Raw genomic sequence first — 16,969 nt, forward strand, 5'->3', positions numbered from 1 at the left:
AGGCTCTATGCTTGGTACAGAACCTGACATAGGGCTCGATCTCACAACCCTGAGATCATGACCTTAGCCAAAATCAAGATTTAGACGCTTCACCAACTGAGCCACCCAGATGCCCCACCATATAATGTAAATATTTTAGAAAAAAATGTGTACTTCTACTGAGAGTAGATCATGTCTTTTAAAATTTGTTTTTATTATGAAATATATTAAGCATGCAAAATGCAGTAAGTAGTATACAGCATATTTTAATGATAGTCACTGCTCAAATATAACAGATCTTAAAATTTCCCATTGTCTTCAGGGTTTTTTCCCAAAGGAAAAGTTACAAGTAAAATTGAAGCCCCTTGTGCTTTTCCTAGTTTTAGTCCATTCTCTACTAAAGTAATCACATGTTTGAAGATAGTGTTTATTTTTTAAAAAGCTTCTAATATATGTATGTATCCTTGTACAATCTGAGATAGCTTTCTTTCCTTCACCAAAATATTTTTCAAAATTTGAGGTTTTTGGACTTTAAAAACCTTCAATTTTTTTAATTTTTAAAATATTTCACCTTTATGAGACTAATTTTAGAATCAAAGGCTGCCTGTATTTTTAGATCCCACACCCCCCCAAGATTAAAAGTATTTTCTAAAAAGAGTTCTAATAACATGATAAAATAGAAACAGTTTCTGATTATAGTGATGGATACGAAAAATAAGAATCTCAAGGGCACAGTGCATCCCTGTGCAGGTGATGGCAAATAAATAAGCAAAGCAATTGGTTTTTTTTGTTATTAAAAAGGATTATAATTTAGGGGCGCCTGGGTGGTTCTTTTGGGAGAGCATCCGACTCTTGATTCAGCTCAGGTCACTATCTCAGAGTCTTGAGGTTGAGTGCCGTGGAGGGCTCCCCACTGAGTGTGGACCTTAGTCAAGATTCTCTCTCTTGGTCCCTCTCTTTCTCCCTGCTCTCCACTGCGCCCAACCTCAACCCGTGCTGCTCATGTGCCATGCACTCTCTCCAAAAAATAAAATGAAATAAACTTTGAAAAGAAGTATTGTACTTTAGTATCGTATGTAATAATTTTTACCTTTCTTCCTGTTAAATACAGAAAAGATAATCTATAGTTTTATTTGTGAAATTCAGTTTATCTTTATACTCTCAAAAAAAAAAAAGAAAAAAGGACGGGCAGGTAAACAGTTTATACAGAGGCTAGGTTTGATTTTAATTACGTATTTTATGCTTGTTAAGCTTCTCAATGCTAAAACCATACTTACAGGGTAGTATTCAACCAATATATTAAGCTTAAAGAGTTCTGTATAAAAGTCAACTTGAAATTATTTTTATGCCTTGGGATTTTAGTTCAAGTTTGTTAATAAGAAAGACACATTGTAATTTAGCAGAACTAATCATTTTCACATGTAATTTAAAAGAAACAAAGCAGGAAATTAAATTGCTCCAGTACATCTTATTTGAAATAAATGATATGCCTTCTATTTTAACATGTCATTTCTTTAGCTTTAGCACTGATAGACGAAGTATGTGAAGGTAAAAGAAGCTTGGTATAATAATCTCTCTATATTCTTATGATACAAGCCAAAATTGTTTTTATTATTAAAAGTAAGTGTTTTGTGTTTTGCTTCTTAGTTCCATTGGTGAATATGATAAAGCTATCCAGGCTTTTAAGTCAACACCCCTTGAAGAGTTAGAAGACATCATAGGTTTTGCATTGGCTTTATTTATGAAAGGTCTATATAAAGAAAGCAGCAAAGGTGAGTGTGTTGCTTGAAGCTAAAGGACACATCTTACTTTTCCAGGGCTGAGTGGAATTTAATTGCAACAAGATTACATGCAGAAAGATGGATCATTAAAATAGGAGTAGGGGTTGCAATGTTTATTAAAATCCAACTAGGAGTCAGGAATGATATTAGGTACTTTTTATCCGTTCCCTCCTTTAGTACATTATTATGTGAATAGTCCTTATAGCAGTGTTATGAGCTGAGTGTTACCTTAAATTATTTACACAAGGAAACTGAGGCCCAAGATCACTTAAAGTAGAGTTAGCATTTGAAAGGAGGTCTTTGCTTAAATGGAAATTTCTGATAAGTAAAGACCTTGACCATTATTGGTAATAGTGTGTTTTGTTTTCTCCAAAAATGCTCATTGAGTACATTTTCATATATGTGTGTATATATATATATATACACACACACACACACATTTTCATATGTGTGTGTGTGTGCTAGGACTTAACAGTTAAGTATCACTGTTAAGTATCTAGCTTGGTGGAGTTACTGGTATGCATGTGGACGTTCGTGGTATCTCAATGGCTGCAGGCCTTCACATCCCTTGAAGACTCCCCTATAGATTCCAAAGATAGAAGTTAGGAGATGCCTCACAACAATCCTAACGATATCCCCAGAATCACCTTGGACCAACTAAACCAAGTTAGATTATCTAAAAATTTTTTCCATCCACTTGAAAATAAGGAAACAATAAGATATATTTTTAGTTAGATCTTTAAAAAAATAGAATTAAGAAGGCAGAAATTTCACTGTTTGTCAATCAGGGTTGTGTTTATTTTGTTTTGTTTTGTTTCCAACTCTGTATAATAGCCTATGAGAGGGCCTTGTCTGTTGTTGAATCAGAGCGGGACAAAGCCCATATCTTGACAGCTCTGGCAATCACGGAGTATAAACAAGGAAAAATGGACGTAGCCAAGACATTGCTATTTAAATGGTATGTACAGTTGACATCAGCACTTACCATGACCAGATTAAACACTGGATTAAAAATTGGGACACTGTAAAAGGAGGTTTTTAATGTTGTAGGAACCTTTTGGTGAATAAAAGGGATTGGACTGACCTGATTGTGAACTGATGGTCATAGGTGGAACTAGAGATCATGGCTTAATTCTTAGCTCTGGGTCCATCCAGTCCTTCAAAACCATCCTGTACTCTGTGTGTATTATTTATTTCTTTAAAAGAGTAATTGATCATTTGATCTAGTAGAATCTTAAAATTTTAATGAAGGGAGTTCTACTGGCTTAATTTTTGGCCTCTTTGGTCCCCAAAGAGTTTTTTTCGTCTTTATGTTTCAAGTTAACCTGATAAATTTCATTTAAAATTAAAGCTTTAAAAATATATACCACTTTAACTTGTAACTATTTCTATGTTTTTGGAATAAATTAGAAAAATAATAACCTATGGTATCTGTGGTTATTTATATAGTTATCTGGTTAGTTATTTTTCTAAAACCCAGGCCCCCAAAACACTATTTACATTTGTTTCTAAAACTTAGATATAATGAACAGAAAAGAAAGGCCCTTGGAATTTTTAACTGCTTTAGACATTTAGAGAAATTACCATCCCCAGAAGCCAAGGAATCTGTTTTATATTTATTTTATAGCTGGGCTTAGTTTGGTAAATCCTTAAGTAAATTGCTTTTTTTTTTTTTTTTTGATTTATCTTACAAGCATACTTTTTTTTTCCTCCCACAATTTTTTTTGTTTTTTGTTTTTTGTTTTTTTTTCCAATTTATTTATTTTCAGAAAAACATTATTCATTATTTTTTCACCACACCCAGTGCTCCATGCAAGCCGTGCCTTCTATAATACCCACCACCTGGTACCCCAACCTCCCACCCCCCCGCCACTTCAAACCCTTCAGATTGTTTTTCAGAGTCCTTAGTGCTTTTTTTAACTAGATGTTAAATATGTTTGAATAGTTACAGACTACTGTACTATGGCTAATAGACAACTAAAAATATTTATAGCTCCATCTTAAAGGAACCAACCACAGAAAGCCTTCAAGCCCTGTGTGCTCTTGGATTGACAATGCAGGATGCTACACTTTCAAAAGCTGCACTTAATGAATTGCTGAAGCACATCAAAGAGAAAGACAGTGATTATCCAAAGTGCCTTCTCATTTCAGCAATTTACACACTGCAAGGCCGCAGTGTGGCAGTGCAGAGACAAGCATCTAAAGCTGTTCACAGGTAAATTCTGTACTTGTAAACTTGGAGTAATTACACTTGATGGGCTAATCTTTGACATTTGGACCTTACTAAGAATATATAATGAGTGAAGCATATATTTTTGTAAACCAGAATGTAGTTTTCTGAAATTGCACTTAGGACCAGGTAGCTGACTATACACATTATTTCATCTATAAGGATTTTTTTTTTAAATAAGTTGATAAGAAGATAAGAGAACAGAAATTTTGCACTGATTCATTAAGTTTGAATAAGTTTGCTCTTATTCAGTAAGTTAAGGCCTGAAAGTTATTTTAATACAAAAATCCTTCCTTATTCTCAAGTTAGTGATATGGTCCATTTGTTATTTGATGCTAACTTGATGGTTTTAGGAATTTTTTGGCCACTCAAACATTCACTAATGTCTTCCAAATTTAGAAAATAGAAAGCACTTATTACTAGCAATAGTGGTTATTTGTTTTTTTTTCTTCAGCAGGAAAGTGTTCTTTTTTTTAAAGATTTATTTATTTTGGAGAGAGAGAAAGGGTGTGTGCATGAATGGTGTGAGAGGGGCAGCGGGAGAGAAATTCAGGCAGACTGTGCTGAGTGAGGAGCCCCAGGCGGGGCTTGATCACACAACCCTGAGGTCACAAACTGAACCAAAACAAAAGTGAGACACTTGACCAACTGAACCACTCAGGCACCCCAGCAGTAAAGTGTTCTAAATGAAATTTATTTTCCTTTCACAATTTTCATCTCTGTGTTTTCCTTGAACACAATGTACTAAATTTCCTTAGCTTTTCTTTTTTTTTTTTTAAATTTATTTATTTTCAGAAAAACAGTATTCATTATTTTTTCACCACACCCAGTGCTCCATGCAAGCCGTGCCCTCTATAACACCCACCACCTGGTACCCCAACCTCCCACCCCCCCGCCACTTCAAACCCCTCAGATTGTTTTTCAGAGTCCATAGTCTCTCATGGTTCACCTCCCCTTCCAATTTACCCAAATTCCCTACTCCTCTCTAACACTCCTTAGCTTTTCTTAATTAGATTAGGCTTTGTAATTATCATGTTGCTGATTTTTCCTTATTTTCATAAGGACTCTTGGTGTATCTTAGAAGATAACGTTTTCTGAAAATTAAAGTACTTTCATTCACACATAGACAATTAATACGAACTTGTTTTAGATGTCTACAAGATTTTGAACTTAGGTACTAATTAAAATGTTGGTTGCTTTTACTTTTCATGGTTTAAAGTGACTCTCATATCTAAGCCTTTTGCTTTTGATGATCTCTATAGTAACCCCGCTGATCCAGCTCTTTGGTCTCTGTTGTCCCGAGTAGTTGCTCAGTATACTAACCGAAGTGCAAAGGTAAGTAATGTTCTAAATTCTGGAAAAAAGATAAAGTAACTTGTGATATAGTAAGTAATACAATTTTTAGAATATTAGCATTATCCTTCTGGGAAACAACTAATGCAACAAGGGAGTTCTGTTCTTTCACCAGATTTGCTATTAGTCATTTGATAAGTAGTACATCGAGTTTCTTTCCTGTACTATTGAACTGTTCTGGGCGTTATGAAAGATACAAAGAAGTAGGTGGGCTTTTTTTTAATACATACAAATTATGTTAATAGCTTTGTGATTAGGTTATGTTTATAATGTTGCCATTTAGGAAGAAATAACTGTTGGGTTTTTTGAATCCCAAAAGATAGTTTTATTTAAAAGCTCTTCAAAGATAAGAAAATAAGAACTAGGACATTGCTAATGTCTAACATCTAAAAATGTGAATCTCAACATGAAGTTATTGATGTTCTATAAGAAGGATTATGTATTTTAGTTCATAGTAGACAGATATTTTCGGGGGGTCTATAAAGTATTTTGTTAATTTCTGTGGTTACCGTGTCCTTTCATAGTTGCTTAATTAGTGGGTAAACATAATGGTAGTAGCTGATATGTTTTGAAGACTTATTACATCTAATAATTCCACTCTCTGAAGTCTGTGCAGGTCTGATTTTATTTGTTATTCCTACCCGTTTTTGCTCATAGTAGTTCAGAAAACCTAAAAGAATATCATTATTAGACACTAGACTGAAGTACTTACTACGTGCCAACCATTATATATATTTTGTCATTTAATCCCAACAACTGCATGAAGTAGCTGCAATTAATGTCCTTTTTATAGAGAACACTTGAGACAGAGAATAAATAACTTGTGCGAAAACCAGTTAGTGTTTGTGGTGTTGGATCATCCCAGATCTAACTCTTGAATCCTCCTTCTATTCTGCTGTGTATTCTGTTTTCTTTTTAATCCATCTTCTATTTGTTTTATATTGACATATTTTTAAAGGTTATTCTTAGCATTCTTTATATGCTAACTATGATGTGCAAGACATTTCTGATACAATTCCGGTATAAAATTAGGAGAACAGTGTACTTCTGAGTTAAAAAGAATTCATTCTAATAATTCACTTTCTTTCACTTTCACTTTCTTTCAGGTAAAATGTCTAACTGAATTTAAAAATTAAGGATTTCAGATTTACTACACGAAAATTACAATGTATATGTTTTTCTCATTTTCAGTTTTGAGTTGACTGTTATTGAAGCCGTCATTTGCTTCAAGGTGCTCTGGCTATTCATTTTAGTAGGCACTACAGAAGACTTTAAAATACCATATTTCTGTGGAATAAAACAGTGTTAATCCTAAAATAAGTTCTGGGATTCTGATTCTCTTTCTCTTTCAGTCAGTCTTTCACTTTCTTTTATATTGTTAGGAAATATGTACTTGTGTTTGGTATAAGACTGTGTAACTTTTGCACCTTAATGAGTATTTTAAAAGAGTAGAGTTGAAATGATCATAGTAGAAAAGATTTTTTTAAAAATACTAAATTTAAAAAAATACTAAACTTGTCTTTTAAAGCAGTAATCACTTGATATTTCAGGAGTTTGGAAGTTATGATGTGATTAGACAGCTTTTCAAATAATTAAATGGAAAGATTTTTATCAGTATTAATTTTTATTTGTGAAAATTTTTACATTTATCTAAATATTTTTTTTCTATTATAGGGAGGTGCTATAGCAGGAAATGTGGCTCATATTTTGGACTCAAATCATGGAAAGGTTAGTTTTCTCCAGTACAAAGGAAATGTCCTACTTGTTAAATAATATTATTTATGAAACAGTAAAATAACTTTTCTTCCTAGGTTTAGGAAGTCACATCGTACTTGATAATAGTCCTATTTTTCGTCAGTTTGAAAGTCATGAAGCTACAAAGATAATTGGTTAACACTCTTCTTCTTTTTCCTTTTTGCAGAAGGCATTACTGTACACTGCAGTAAATCAGTTAGCTATGGGAAGCAATTCAGCAGAAACTGAAAAAAATATTGCACTAAAGACCATTCAGAAAGCAGCTTTTCTTTCTCCAGGTGAGGTGAATATAATCCATTTCATTAATTCAGATTCTTCTGGTTTTGCATTTGTGACCTGTAGGTACAAAGTTTGCATTTCTTGAAATAAGGGAATTTTAAGAAAATATTCTAAGCTTTTGCATATTATTTGATTATCTTGCATTTGACTGCTAATAATTAAGAAATAACCAATTCTTGAAGCAGGCTAAAAGGAATATCTGCATAAAAAGACATTATTACTCTTTATTGAAACTCTGAATTGTGTATTTTCAAGAAGTAATTTTCTTTTGGTTTTCCATCACCTGGTTTAATGAGGTTTACCTTATAGCTAAATTATTTAATGAACATATTTAGTTATTTAGTTATTGTTATGGGTAGTTAGCTCCTTAAAGAGTGGAGATATGTCTTCTGGGGTAACTGTTGGAATGTCAAGGTGATGACCTCACCTGAGCTAGCTCTTCTTTGTGTCTTTGATCACATTGATCACTGAGCAAGTACCTGTGACCACATCAATATACTTCCATTATCATTCCTAGAGGACTGGAATACCCATGAGTGTGTATTTTTATATAATAGTATTTTTAATATGAGATATTGAATTAAATAATTTTTTCCTGCAGATCACTTCAAACATTTGTTAAGTTAGAAAACTTTTGCTTTTGGCTAGGGGCTGTTAGGAAACAAATCGTACAAAATAAGTCCAATGTTATCTTCACAATAAATTGTAAAGGCCCTAACTGCAAAACATTTAATAAATCAGAGATTATTTTATAAAACAAGTAAACAGACCAACATCTTATTGTTTATTCTTTGTTTCATTTATGCAATAGAACAACAAAAAAAGACCCTAAACATTTTGATTTGTCTTTGTTACACATTGGATAAGTTTTTGATTTTTAGAGGTTATTTCAATAAAGTATGAGATAGAATTACTCTCAAGGATTTTTACCATAGATCTGGAATGATAAAAGATCTGTTAGCTTTTGATTGTGTGAGTGGCATAAACTTTAGAAAGGTGAGATTGCCCAGATCAGGTCTTCTATAATGATCTTCTTCTTTTCCTGTATTATCTGGAGAAATACATACTCAAGGAATTAGAGTCATCATATAAGATGCTTGCAACAGGGATTGAGTAATGAAGATGAGTTCCTATTTGAGACTTGTTTTTGGAGTCCAGTGAAAGTAAATTTAATGGTAGTTAATTGTAGTGTAGTAGCTATATACCTAATCCTCGTAGATCTTTGTCCTTGTAGAACTTGTAGAACTATATCAAAGTATAGTTTTGATAGATGGTATTCAAAGGAATCTTTTCAGAAATTTAAACAATCCCAAGAATTTAGAATTAAATTAGAAAAATCCAGTTTCTGCTAGGTTAGTGCTTCTGTGATGTTAGAAGGTATTTTTAGCAAATTATATTTAATTATATTATTTATATTATCACTTGGTTTCATAAGGAATTTGAGTTGCTGATTACTTACAGAAAAACTAATGAAAGCAATGATTCTTCTGAATTGTGACAGGAGAAATTACAGCCAGCTAATATCCATTTCCTTCCTCCTGAAATTAAAACTATACCTTAAGATTCCTAAAAGGAGTTCTTCACTTAATCTTAGAAATAAGTTAATATTCAGAAATTGAGTCCACTTCATTTGGAATTTGGTGTTTTAGGCCTGATGACACCTGAGCCATCATCTAGTTCACTTGCCTTGTTTTATAGAAAAATGAGTCCCAAAGAGAAAGCTGGCACACATTTAATTAGTTGCATCATTAAAACTAAAATCTCAGATCTAAGACTTAGTCACTTGTGTTTCATTATACAATAATCAGATCTCATGTATTCTAAGGAATGGTCCCCATTTCCTTATTCTGGAGTTCGAGTCTGTCTTTCATTATTTAAAATAAGCTCGTCACTGTTTTGGGTAGAAATTATTTTATAATATGGAGATATGCATTTAATTTTTTAAAAAGATTTTTTATCTAAGATTTCTAATGACTCCTGTACTATTAACATAATACTGATCTTCTGTAAGTAAAATAGATAGACATTTCAGACATTTAATAGAGGTATGTACTAGATGGAACAGTTAAATAGGAAAAATGTAAAACTTAAGCTAAAATTTTTGTTTAAATGACTATATTGTTAATTTGCACCCCTGTGGGATTTTAAAATTGTTGTCTGTTTGTTTGTTGTTGTTGTTTGTTTGTTTGTTTTTGAAGATTTCAAAGTAATCTTTGCACCCATTATGGGGCTTAAACTCTCAATCTTGAGATCAAGAGTTGCATGCTCCACCAACTGAACATGCAGGGACCCCAGGATTATTTGTTTTTTGCTTTTTTTTTTTTTTTTAAGCATAACAGAACTAAGATACTGACTGTGCAAATACTAACCTACAAAATATGACTTATAAAAGACCAAAAAATAAAAACTCCTAAGTTCTAAATTCTTTTTCACCTTCTTTTTGCAAGTATCTTTTTAAAAAAGAGGCACCTGTATGCATAATCTATATTAGTACTACCTCAGTCTGCTACTTGCCCCCGTCCCCTGAAGCTGCTGTCAAGGTGTGAAGGAAAGGAAAGATCAAATCAGTGAAGAGCTGTATAATCCTAGAATTGCTTCACTTGGAATGATAAAATAACTTTATGCTTGGCTGTTAGAACATAGGTAAATGGAGTTGCTGTGAGCTTTTCCCTTGGCTTGAACTTTTCTTAAAAACTGAGAAATAGTATTATCTTGCCTTTTCTATGATTGACCCTTTAATACAGGGTTTGAATGATGACCATATGTGTCTCTTTGAGACGTGCCCTTGGTGTCCAATGAAAGTAAATATAATTGACTTTTCCACAGTAGCACAGTACTCTAGGCATCTGAGCTAACCAGCCATGGGAGAACTTAATAGAATATTTCTTATTCTCGCTGTATTTTGAAAAAAAGGCAGATCTTGAAGGATAGTAATGTATTGTCTGAAAAGAAGTATAAATTAGTTTCCTTTAAGAAAATGGATTTTTTGGGGGGTGCCTGAGTGGCTCAGTGGGTTAAAGCCTCTTCTGCCTTTGTCTCAGGTCATGATCCCAGGGTCCTGGGATCAAGCCCCGCATTGGGCTTTCTGCTCAGCAGGGAGCCTGCTTTCTTCTTTCTCTCTCTGCCTGCCTCTTTGCCTAGTTGTGCTCTCTGTCTGTCAAATAAATAAATAAATTCTTTTTAAAAAAATACAGAAAATGGATTTTTTTTCTACAGATAGAATTTATTTTTAATTTTAATTTAATTTTTTGGTATCTATAAACTCTTAGTCTCACTTTGGATAATTTTTTAGCCATATGTTGATATTAACAAGACCTCAAACCATATTCTTTATGTTTAGGGGATCCTGCTGTCTGGGCTGGGCTGATGGCAGCCTGTCATGCTGATGATAAACTGGCTCTAGTGAACAATACTCAGCCAAAGAGAATGGATCTGTACTTGGCGCTGTTATCTGCTGTTTCCGCTTCAAGTAAGTTTACAAACACATTTTATACATAATGAATTCAGGCTACAGTACTCAGAAGGATATTGCAAAAAGTAGTGGGCATAATTAGCCCCACACTAAAGGCTGAATGATCTCATCTGACAAAGCTTAAAAACAAGTCTTGAAAAGATGAAATCATATCCTAGAGGCTGAGCTGCATATAGAACAAAGCTCCAGAACATTACAGGAATACAAAAATGTTCAGAATTCTACAATGTCTCATATTCAGTTAAAACTTAATACCCATGCAAAGAGATAGAAAAGTACCACCCATAATCAAATAAATCAATCAATAGAAACAGATCCACAATGAGAGACCGTGGACTCTGAGAGACAAACTGAGGGTTTTGGAGGTGGAGGGTGGGGAGTGGGGTGAGCCTTGTGGTGGGTATTGTGGAGAGCACATACTGCATGGAGCACTAGGTGTGGTGCACAAACAATTAATTTTGGAACACTGAAAACAATTAAAAAAAAAAAGAAATAGATCCACACGTGACACATTAGAAATCTCTTTAAAATGTAATTGACTGTATAAAGCACATATTACAACAATAGCTCAAAGAACAGTAGGAGAAACGGAAATACTCTGTTGTAAGATTTTTATACTGTACGTGAAGATTTTTATACTGTACATGAAGATTTTTATTACTTAAAGTAGACTGTGGCAGATTAAAGATGAATACTTTAAAATGTAAAGTAGATACTAAATAAATAAAGTTATAGCTAATAAACCACCAAGGTAGATAAAAGGAAATCATAAAAAATAATTCCAAGAAGAGGAAAAGGGAACAAAGACTTTAGATAAGACAGAAGACAAGTAATACATTAGAGTTAAGCCCAGCCATATCTATAGTCAAGTTAAATGGCCTAAACACCCCAGTTAAAAGGCAGAAACTCTTAGATTGAATAAAAGATCAAGAGCCAACTATATACTGCCTAAAAGAAACATAGACAAAATATAAATTTATATTTAAATGTAAAGACAAAAATAGCCTAAAAAGTAAAAGGTTGGAAAAAGATATACCATGCCAACGCTAATCAAAAGAGGGTTGGAATGGCAGTGCTAAGTTCAGACAAAGTGGATTTCAGAGCGAATGATATTGCCAATGATAAGAAAGGTCATTTCATAATGGAATCAATTCATTGAGAGGACATAACAGTGCTAAGCATTTATGTGCTAAGTAACAGTTTCAAAACACACAAAATCAGCATTGCATTTCACAATAAGACAGGTAGAAAAAAAGATCCTTGTGGAAAAAAATGTATGAACTAAAAACTTAACAGAATTGAAAGGAGGGACAGACAGATCCACAATTACATAGTTAGAGAGTCAGTGCTCTTCTTTTGATAATTGACAGAACAATTGAACAAAAAAAATCAGTAAAGGTATAATAAAGACTTGAACAACACTGTCAACTAAATTGACCTAATTGACATTTATGGAATACTTCTAATAATGGCATTGTCAAGTGCACACAGAACGTCTACCTACATGTCTTATGGGCCATAAGAAGTTCTAAATAAATTTAAAAGGCTTCAAATCATATGTAGAAAACATTATCTTAATATAATAGAATTCAATTAAAAGGCAGTAACAGAAAAATACCTGGAAAATTTCCAAGTATTTAGAAAGCAAGTAATCCAGTTCAAAGAATAAGCCAGAAAGGAAGTTAGAAAATACTTTGAACTGAATGAGAAGGAAAAAGACATTTCAAAGTTCTGCACTGCTATTAAAGCACTGCTCCCAGGAAATTTATAGATTAGATGTCTACATTAGAAAATAAGAAAGCCTTCAAGTCCGTGATCTCAGCTTCTCCTTAAGAATTAGAAAAAGGAGGAAGAATTTATACTCAAAGTAAGCAAAAGAAAAGAAATAATAAATAGTAGCAATCGGTGAAGTAGAAACATAATCAACAAAAGTGAAAACTAGTTCTTTCAATCTCTCTGATACAAGGAATTTGAGACACAGTGCAGGGGTAGGGAAGGAAAAAATGAAACAAGATGGGATCAGGAGGGAAACTCTTAATCTCACAAAACTGAGGGCTGCGGGGGGGAGGGGGTTAGGGAGAGGGTGGTTGGGTTATAGACATTGGGTAGGGTATGTGATATGGTGAGTGCTGTGAAATGTGTCAGCCTGATGATTCACAGACCTGTATCCCTGGGGCTAATAATACATTAAATGTTAATAAAAATAATTTTTTTAAAAAAACAGTCTGAGGGGTTTGAAGTGGCGGGGGGGTGGGAGGTTGGGGTACCAGGTGGTGGGTATTATAGAGGGCACGGCTTGCATGGAGCACTGGGTGTGGTGAAAAAATAATGAATACTGTTTTTCTGAAAATAAATAAATTGGGGAAAAAAAAAAAAACTAGTTCTTTTAGAAGATCAGTAGAATTGAAAAGCCTCTAGCCAGATATCAGGAATGAAAGTGGGTACATCACTATAGCGATATTTAAAGGCTAATCAGAGGACCTTGTGAACAAGTTTACACCATTAAATTTGGCAATTTGGATGAACTGGACAAATTCCTTAAAAGATACAAATCTCACGTATGAAGAAGTAAATAAACTGAACAGCTTTGTATCTGTAAAAGACACTGAATTTATAGATAAAAATCTTTCCACAAAGAAAACTCCAGGACCAGACGGCTTCGTTGATTAATTCTGCTAAACATTTGAGGAAGAAATAATACCAGTTCTATACAAACCCTTTCCCAAAATAGAAAAGTTGGTAGTTCTTCTGTGAGGCCAGCATTACTCTGTCACCAAAACCAGGCAAAGACTTTAACAGGAATACTGTGAAAGGAACTACACATGCAGAAATTTGTAACAAACCATAGCAATTCAAATCCAACAACACATAAAAAAGATAACAATACATCATAATCAAGTGGGGTTTATCCTAGGAATGTAAAGCTGCTTTACCTGTAGAAATGTAATTTACTATGTTTATAGTTGTGAAGGTGCTAGACAAAGGTCTATACTTTATAATTCCATTTATGTGAAATTTTAGAAAATGCAGACTGATCCATTGTGTCTGAAAATAATTAGTGGTTGCCTGGGGACAGACGTAAAAGGAGAGGTATGCTGGGGACAGAAGTGATTACAAAGGGGTAGGGCGAAACTCTCCATGTTGATGAGTATGTTCATTATCTTGATTATAGTGATGGTTCATAGCTGTATGTTTGAATATGTGCAGATGTGTAATTTATCATATGTCAATTATATCGCAGTAAATATTTAATTTTTTCAATTAAATTATTTTTAGTTTTACTATAAAGTGATTTTTTTATGTAAATCACAAGTCTATAAAGTTTTAACTTCTTCCACCACAAATGCTCCTACCATGAAACTTTTCAGAAACCTGGCACCTACTAGGGTAGTCTATGGTATTCCTGTAAGTTTTAAGTAAAGTTTAAAAAATTGTAAGTTTTAAAATACTGTCTATGGGGACGTCCGGGTGGCTCAGTTGGTTAAGCAGCTGCCTTCGGCTCAGGTCATGATCCCAGCGTCCTGGGATCTAGTCCCATATTGGGCTCCTTGCTCGGCAGGGAGCCTGCTTCTCCCTCTGCCTCTGCCTGCCTCTCTGTCTGCCTGTGCTCGCTCTCTCTCCCTCTGTCTCTGACAAATAAATAAATAAAATCTTAAAAAAAAAAATACTGTCTATGATGATAAGTCTAATTGTAATACTTCTTAGCAACTAATTTCTCTGCTGAGAACACATTTTAAATCGCAGAAGAAAGTAACATTAACATTTTTGTTAACAGTTAAAGACAAAGAATTCCTTAAGGATTATAACCAATCTCTGGAAAAGTGGTGTCTCTCCCAGGCTGTCACTGGTCTAATGGACACGGGAAGAACATCTGAAGCTGAAGCCCTCTGCACGAAGGTATTACTGAGATTTATGGATTCTTATCCTACTCCGAAGATAACATTAAACGTGGAATGCACGTTATTTAAGGGGCATATTGTGGTGGCGGTGGTGGTGTTGGTGATGATGATGACGATGACGACGACCTGTAAGCCAGTCAGTCCATTTAGCAGCTTGTATTTGAACTTCACAGGAACATATGACATAAGTACTATTATCCCCTTTTTACAAATGAGTAAACCGAGGCTTAGAGACGGCAAGTAATTTGCACAAGAGTTCACAGGTAGAAAATGATGGAGTTGCCATTTGAACTCACTTTTGTGTGACTCTAGGACTCAAGGACTTAACAGATCCTTGTTGAGGAGGATACCATTATGGAGGCCATATTTTCCTTTGATTTCTGGTCACTGCCTTCAGATTGGTCTATTTTCTCTCATCTCTGTATTTTTCTAAAGCTCTGAACCACATAAAGACAATGAAAAGTAAGTGAGCAACTGGTGCTACCTAGTAGTTACCTTTTACATACCTGGATTGTAGGCTCTGTGCGTAAATCCTTAGCACCTTGCCTAGCACATAGTAGGGGGCTCAATAAATATGTATTCAATGAATAAATTAGTTTCATAAACCTATTCAGAAATAATTGAGTGGATAATGCAAGTTTTAAACATCACTTTTTCTGAAAATACCTTTTTTCATAAATGTTTACCAAGTCGAGTTGTATTTTCTTTCTAGAAGTTTTTTTTGGGGGGGGAGGCAGGGATGTGGGAGGAAATGGATTTTATGGAGAAGGAAGAATGGATCTTCCAAGATCCCTTTGGTGTTTGAATTCTCTGAAAAGCAGAGTGGTAAATTTTCTCTTTTATTTATAAATTCCATCTAAATTCAGGACAGATTAGTATTATGCAGTTAGAGTTTAATAAGCAACTGACTGTTGCTATACTCTCTCTGACAGAATAAGGAATACTTTTATGAATCTTGTCATTTTTTGTTCCAGTTTCTTAGAAGAAAGCAATCACATATTTAAGACTCTGACTTAATTTAAAAAAGTAAAGTATGTTATTGAGGGATAAGCAATAAAGAAAGAAATGTTTAGAATAGTAGTGGAAGGCTTGTTTAGAGAACTTCCGTAAACTTCTTCGAAGTATACATATAACCGTCTGTATACATATATTTAGCAAGGAGATACATATATATAATTCTATATATGTGTGTTTGTGGATAAATAATGGCTTAGGGAGGTGGGTAAATGGGTCGTTTCTCTTAACAGTGTTTGGAAAGTGTATGCTTAGAGAAGGACATCTAATGAATATCTTTGTGAAGAGATTGAAAAAGGAAAAAAAAAACAGTAACCAAAACAAAAAAACAAAAAACTATAGCTCTTCTGGTAGAGTTCCAATAAGGAATAGTGTTAGCCTTCACTGTTAATTTCATGTTTTCTTAATTCACCCATTTACATTCAGAACTCAAGGTTTTCAGGATATCACCTGAGAATAAAACAAGTCAAAGAGACAAACTGAATCTAAAATGACCTAAAAACTACAATATTGGCATTATCAATTTTAATTTAAGTGTGGAGTTTGATATTCTCAAGATGTTCATTGTTTTATTTATTTTACTTTTGCAGTTCTTTATTTTTTATTAAGGAAAGGTTAAATTCGGATTTTTTTTTTTCCAACATGGAGAATAGCTTAATTGCCACTTAAGATTCAAGAATCTATTTGATCTGTTTCTATTTTGGTGTTTAATTTTTAGAATTTAAAAAGTAACCCTGATCAGCCAGCTGTTATCTTACTTTTGAGACAAGTTCAGTGTAAACTACTCCTGGAGTCACAAAACCCTCTCCCAGATGCCGTCCTTGAAGAGCTGCAAAAAACAGTTATGTCCAACTCAACTTCTGTTCCAGCATGGCAGGTAAATTCCCTCGTTCCTTACTTGAGGCCTGAGTTAGAATACTTCATGATTCTAGATGAAGGCAGGCATTAAGCCCCATTTTATTTGTCTTGCCTTTAAACTTAACCATATATCTTTCATTTTCAAGATTCAAAGTACATTGTATTGTGATTAGGGAGACTAAGGAAGTTTAATACTAATTTAGGATCTGCTGCTACAGTACTTCAGAGCTTTTTAAGTTGTTGATTATAAATTTCCTCCATTTAAAACAACATTGAGAATACTGTCTTTTACATGGTGTTGATGTAAGAAAGCTAAAGAGTGTCTCAAACATTTTGTCATAATGGTGTT

At 33.8% G+C, this 16,969-nt stretch overlaps 1 protein-coding gene across 5 annotated transcripts in view; it reads left to right on the top strand.

Annotated features, from left to right (window-relative positions):
• The window catches only part of TTC37 (tetratricopeptide repeat domain 37), a 90,261-nt gene that overhangs the window by 50,069 nt on the left and 23,223 nt on the right, over nucleotides 1–16,969 (top strand). For all 5 annotated transcript variants that reach the window (XM_044265366.1, XM_044265384.1, XM_044265346.1 and 2 more), the window contains 9 exons: nucleotides 1,627–1,751; nucleotides 2,595–2,718; nucleotides 3,754–3,975; nucleotides 5,253–5,325; nucleotides 7,018–7,071; nucleotides 7,265–7,376; nucleotides 10,718–10,846; nucleotides 14,625–14,746; nucleotides 16,481–16,639. In XM_044265366.1, coding sequence (XP_044121301.1) covers nucleotides 1,627–1,751; nucleotides 2,595–2,718; nucleotides 3,754–3,975; nucleotides 5,253–5,325; nucleotides 7,018–7,071; nucleotides 7,265–7,376; nucleotides 10,718–10,846; nucleotides 14,625–14,746; nucleotides 16,481–16,639 — 1,120 coding nt within the window. The remainder of the gene's footprint in view (nucleotides 1–1,626; nucleotides 1,752–2,594; nucleotides 2,719–3,753; nucleotides 3,976–5,252; nucleotides 5,326–7,017; nucleotides 7,072–7,264; nucleotides 7,377–10,717; nucleotides 10,847–14,624; nucleotides 14,747–16,480; nucleotides 16,640–16,969) is intronic.

This window comes from Neovison vison, chromosome 1 (assembly GCF_020171115.1).
Source record: "Neovison vison isolate M4711 chromosome 1, ASM_NN_V1, whole genome shotgun sequence".
NCBI lineage: Eukaryota > Metazoa > Chordata > Mammalia > Carnivora > Mustelidae > Neogale > Neogale vison.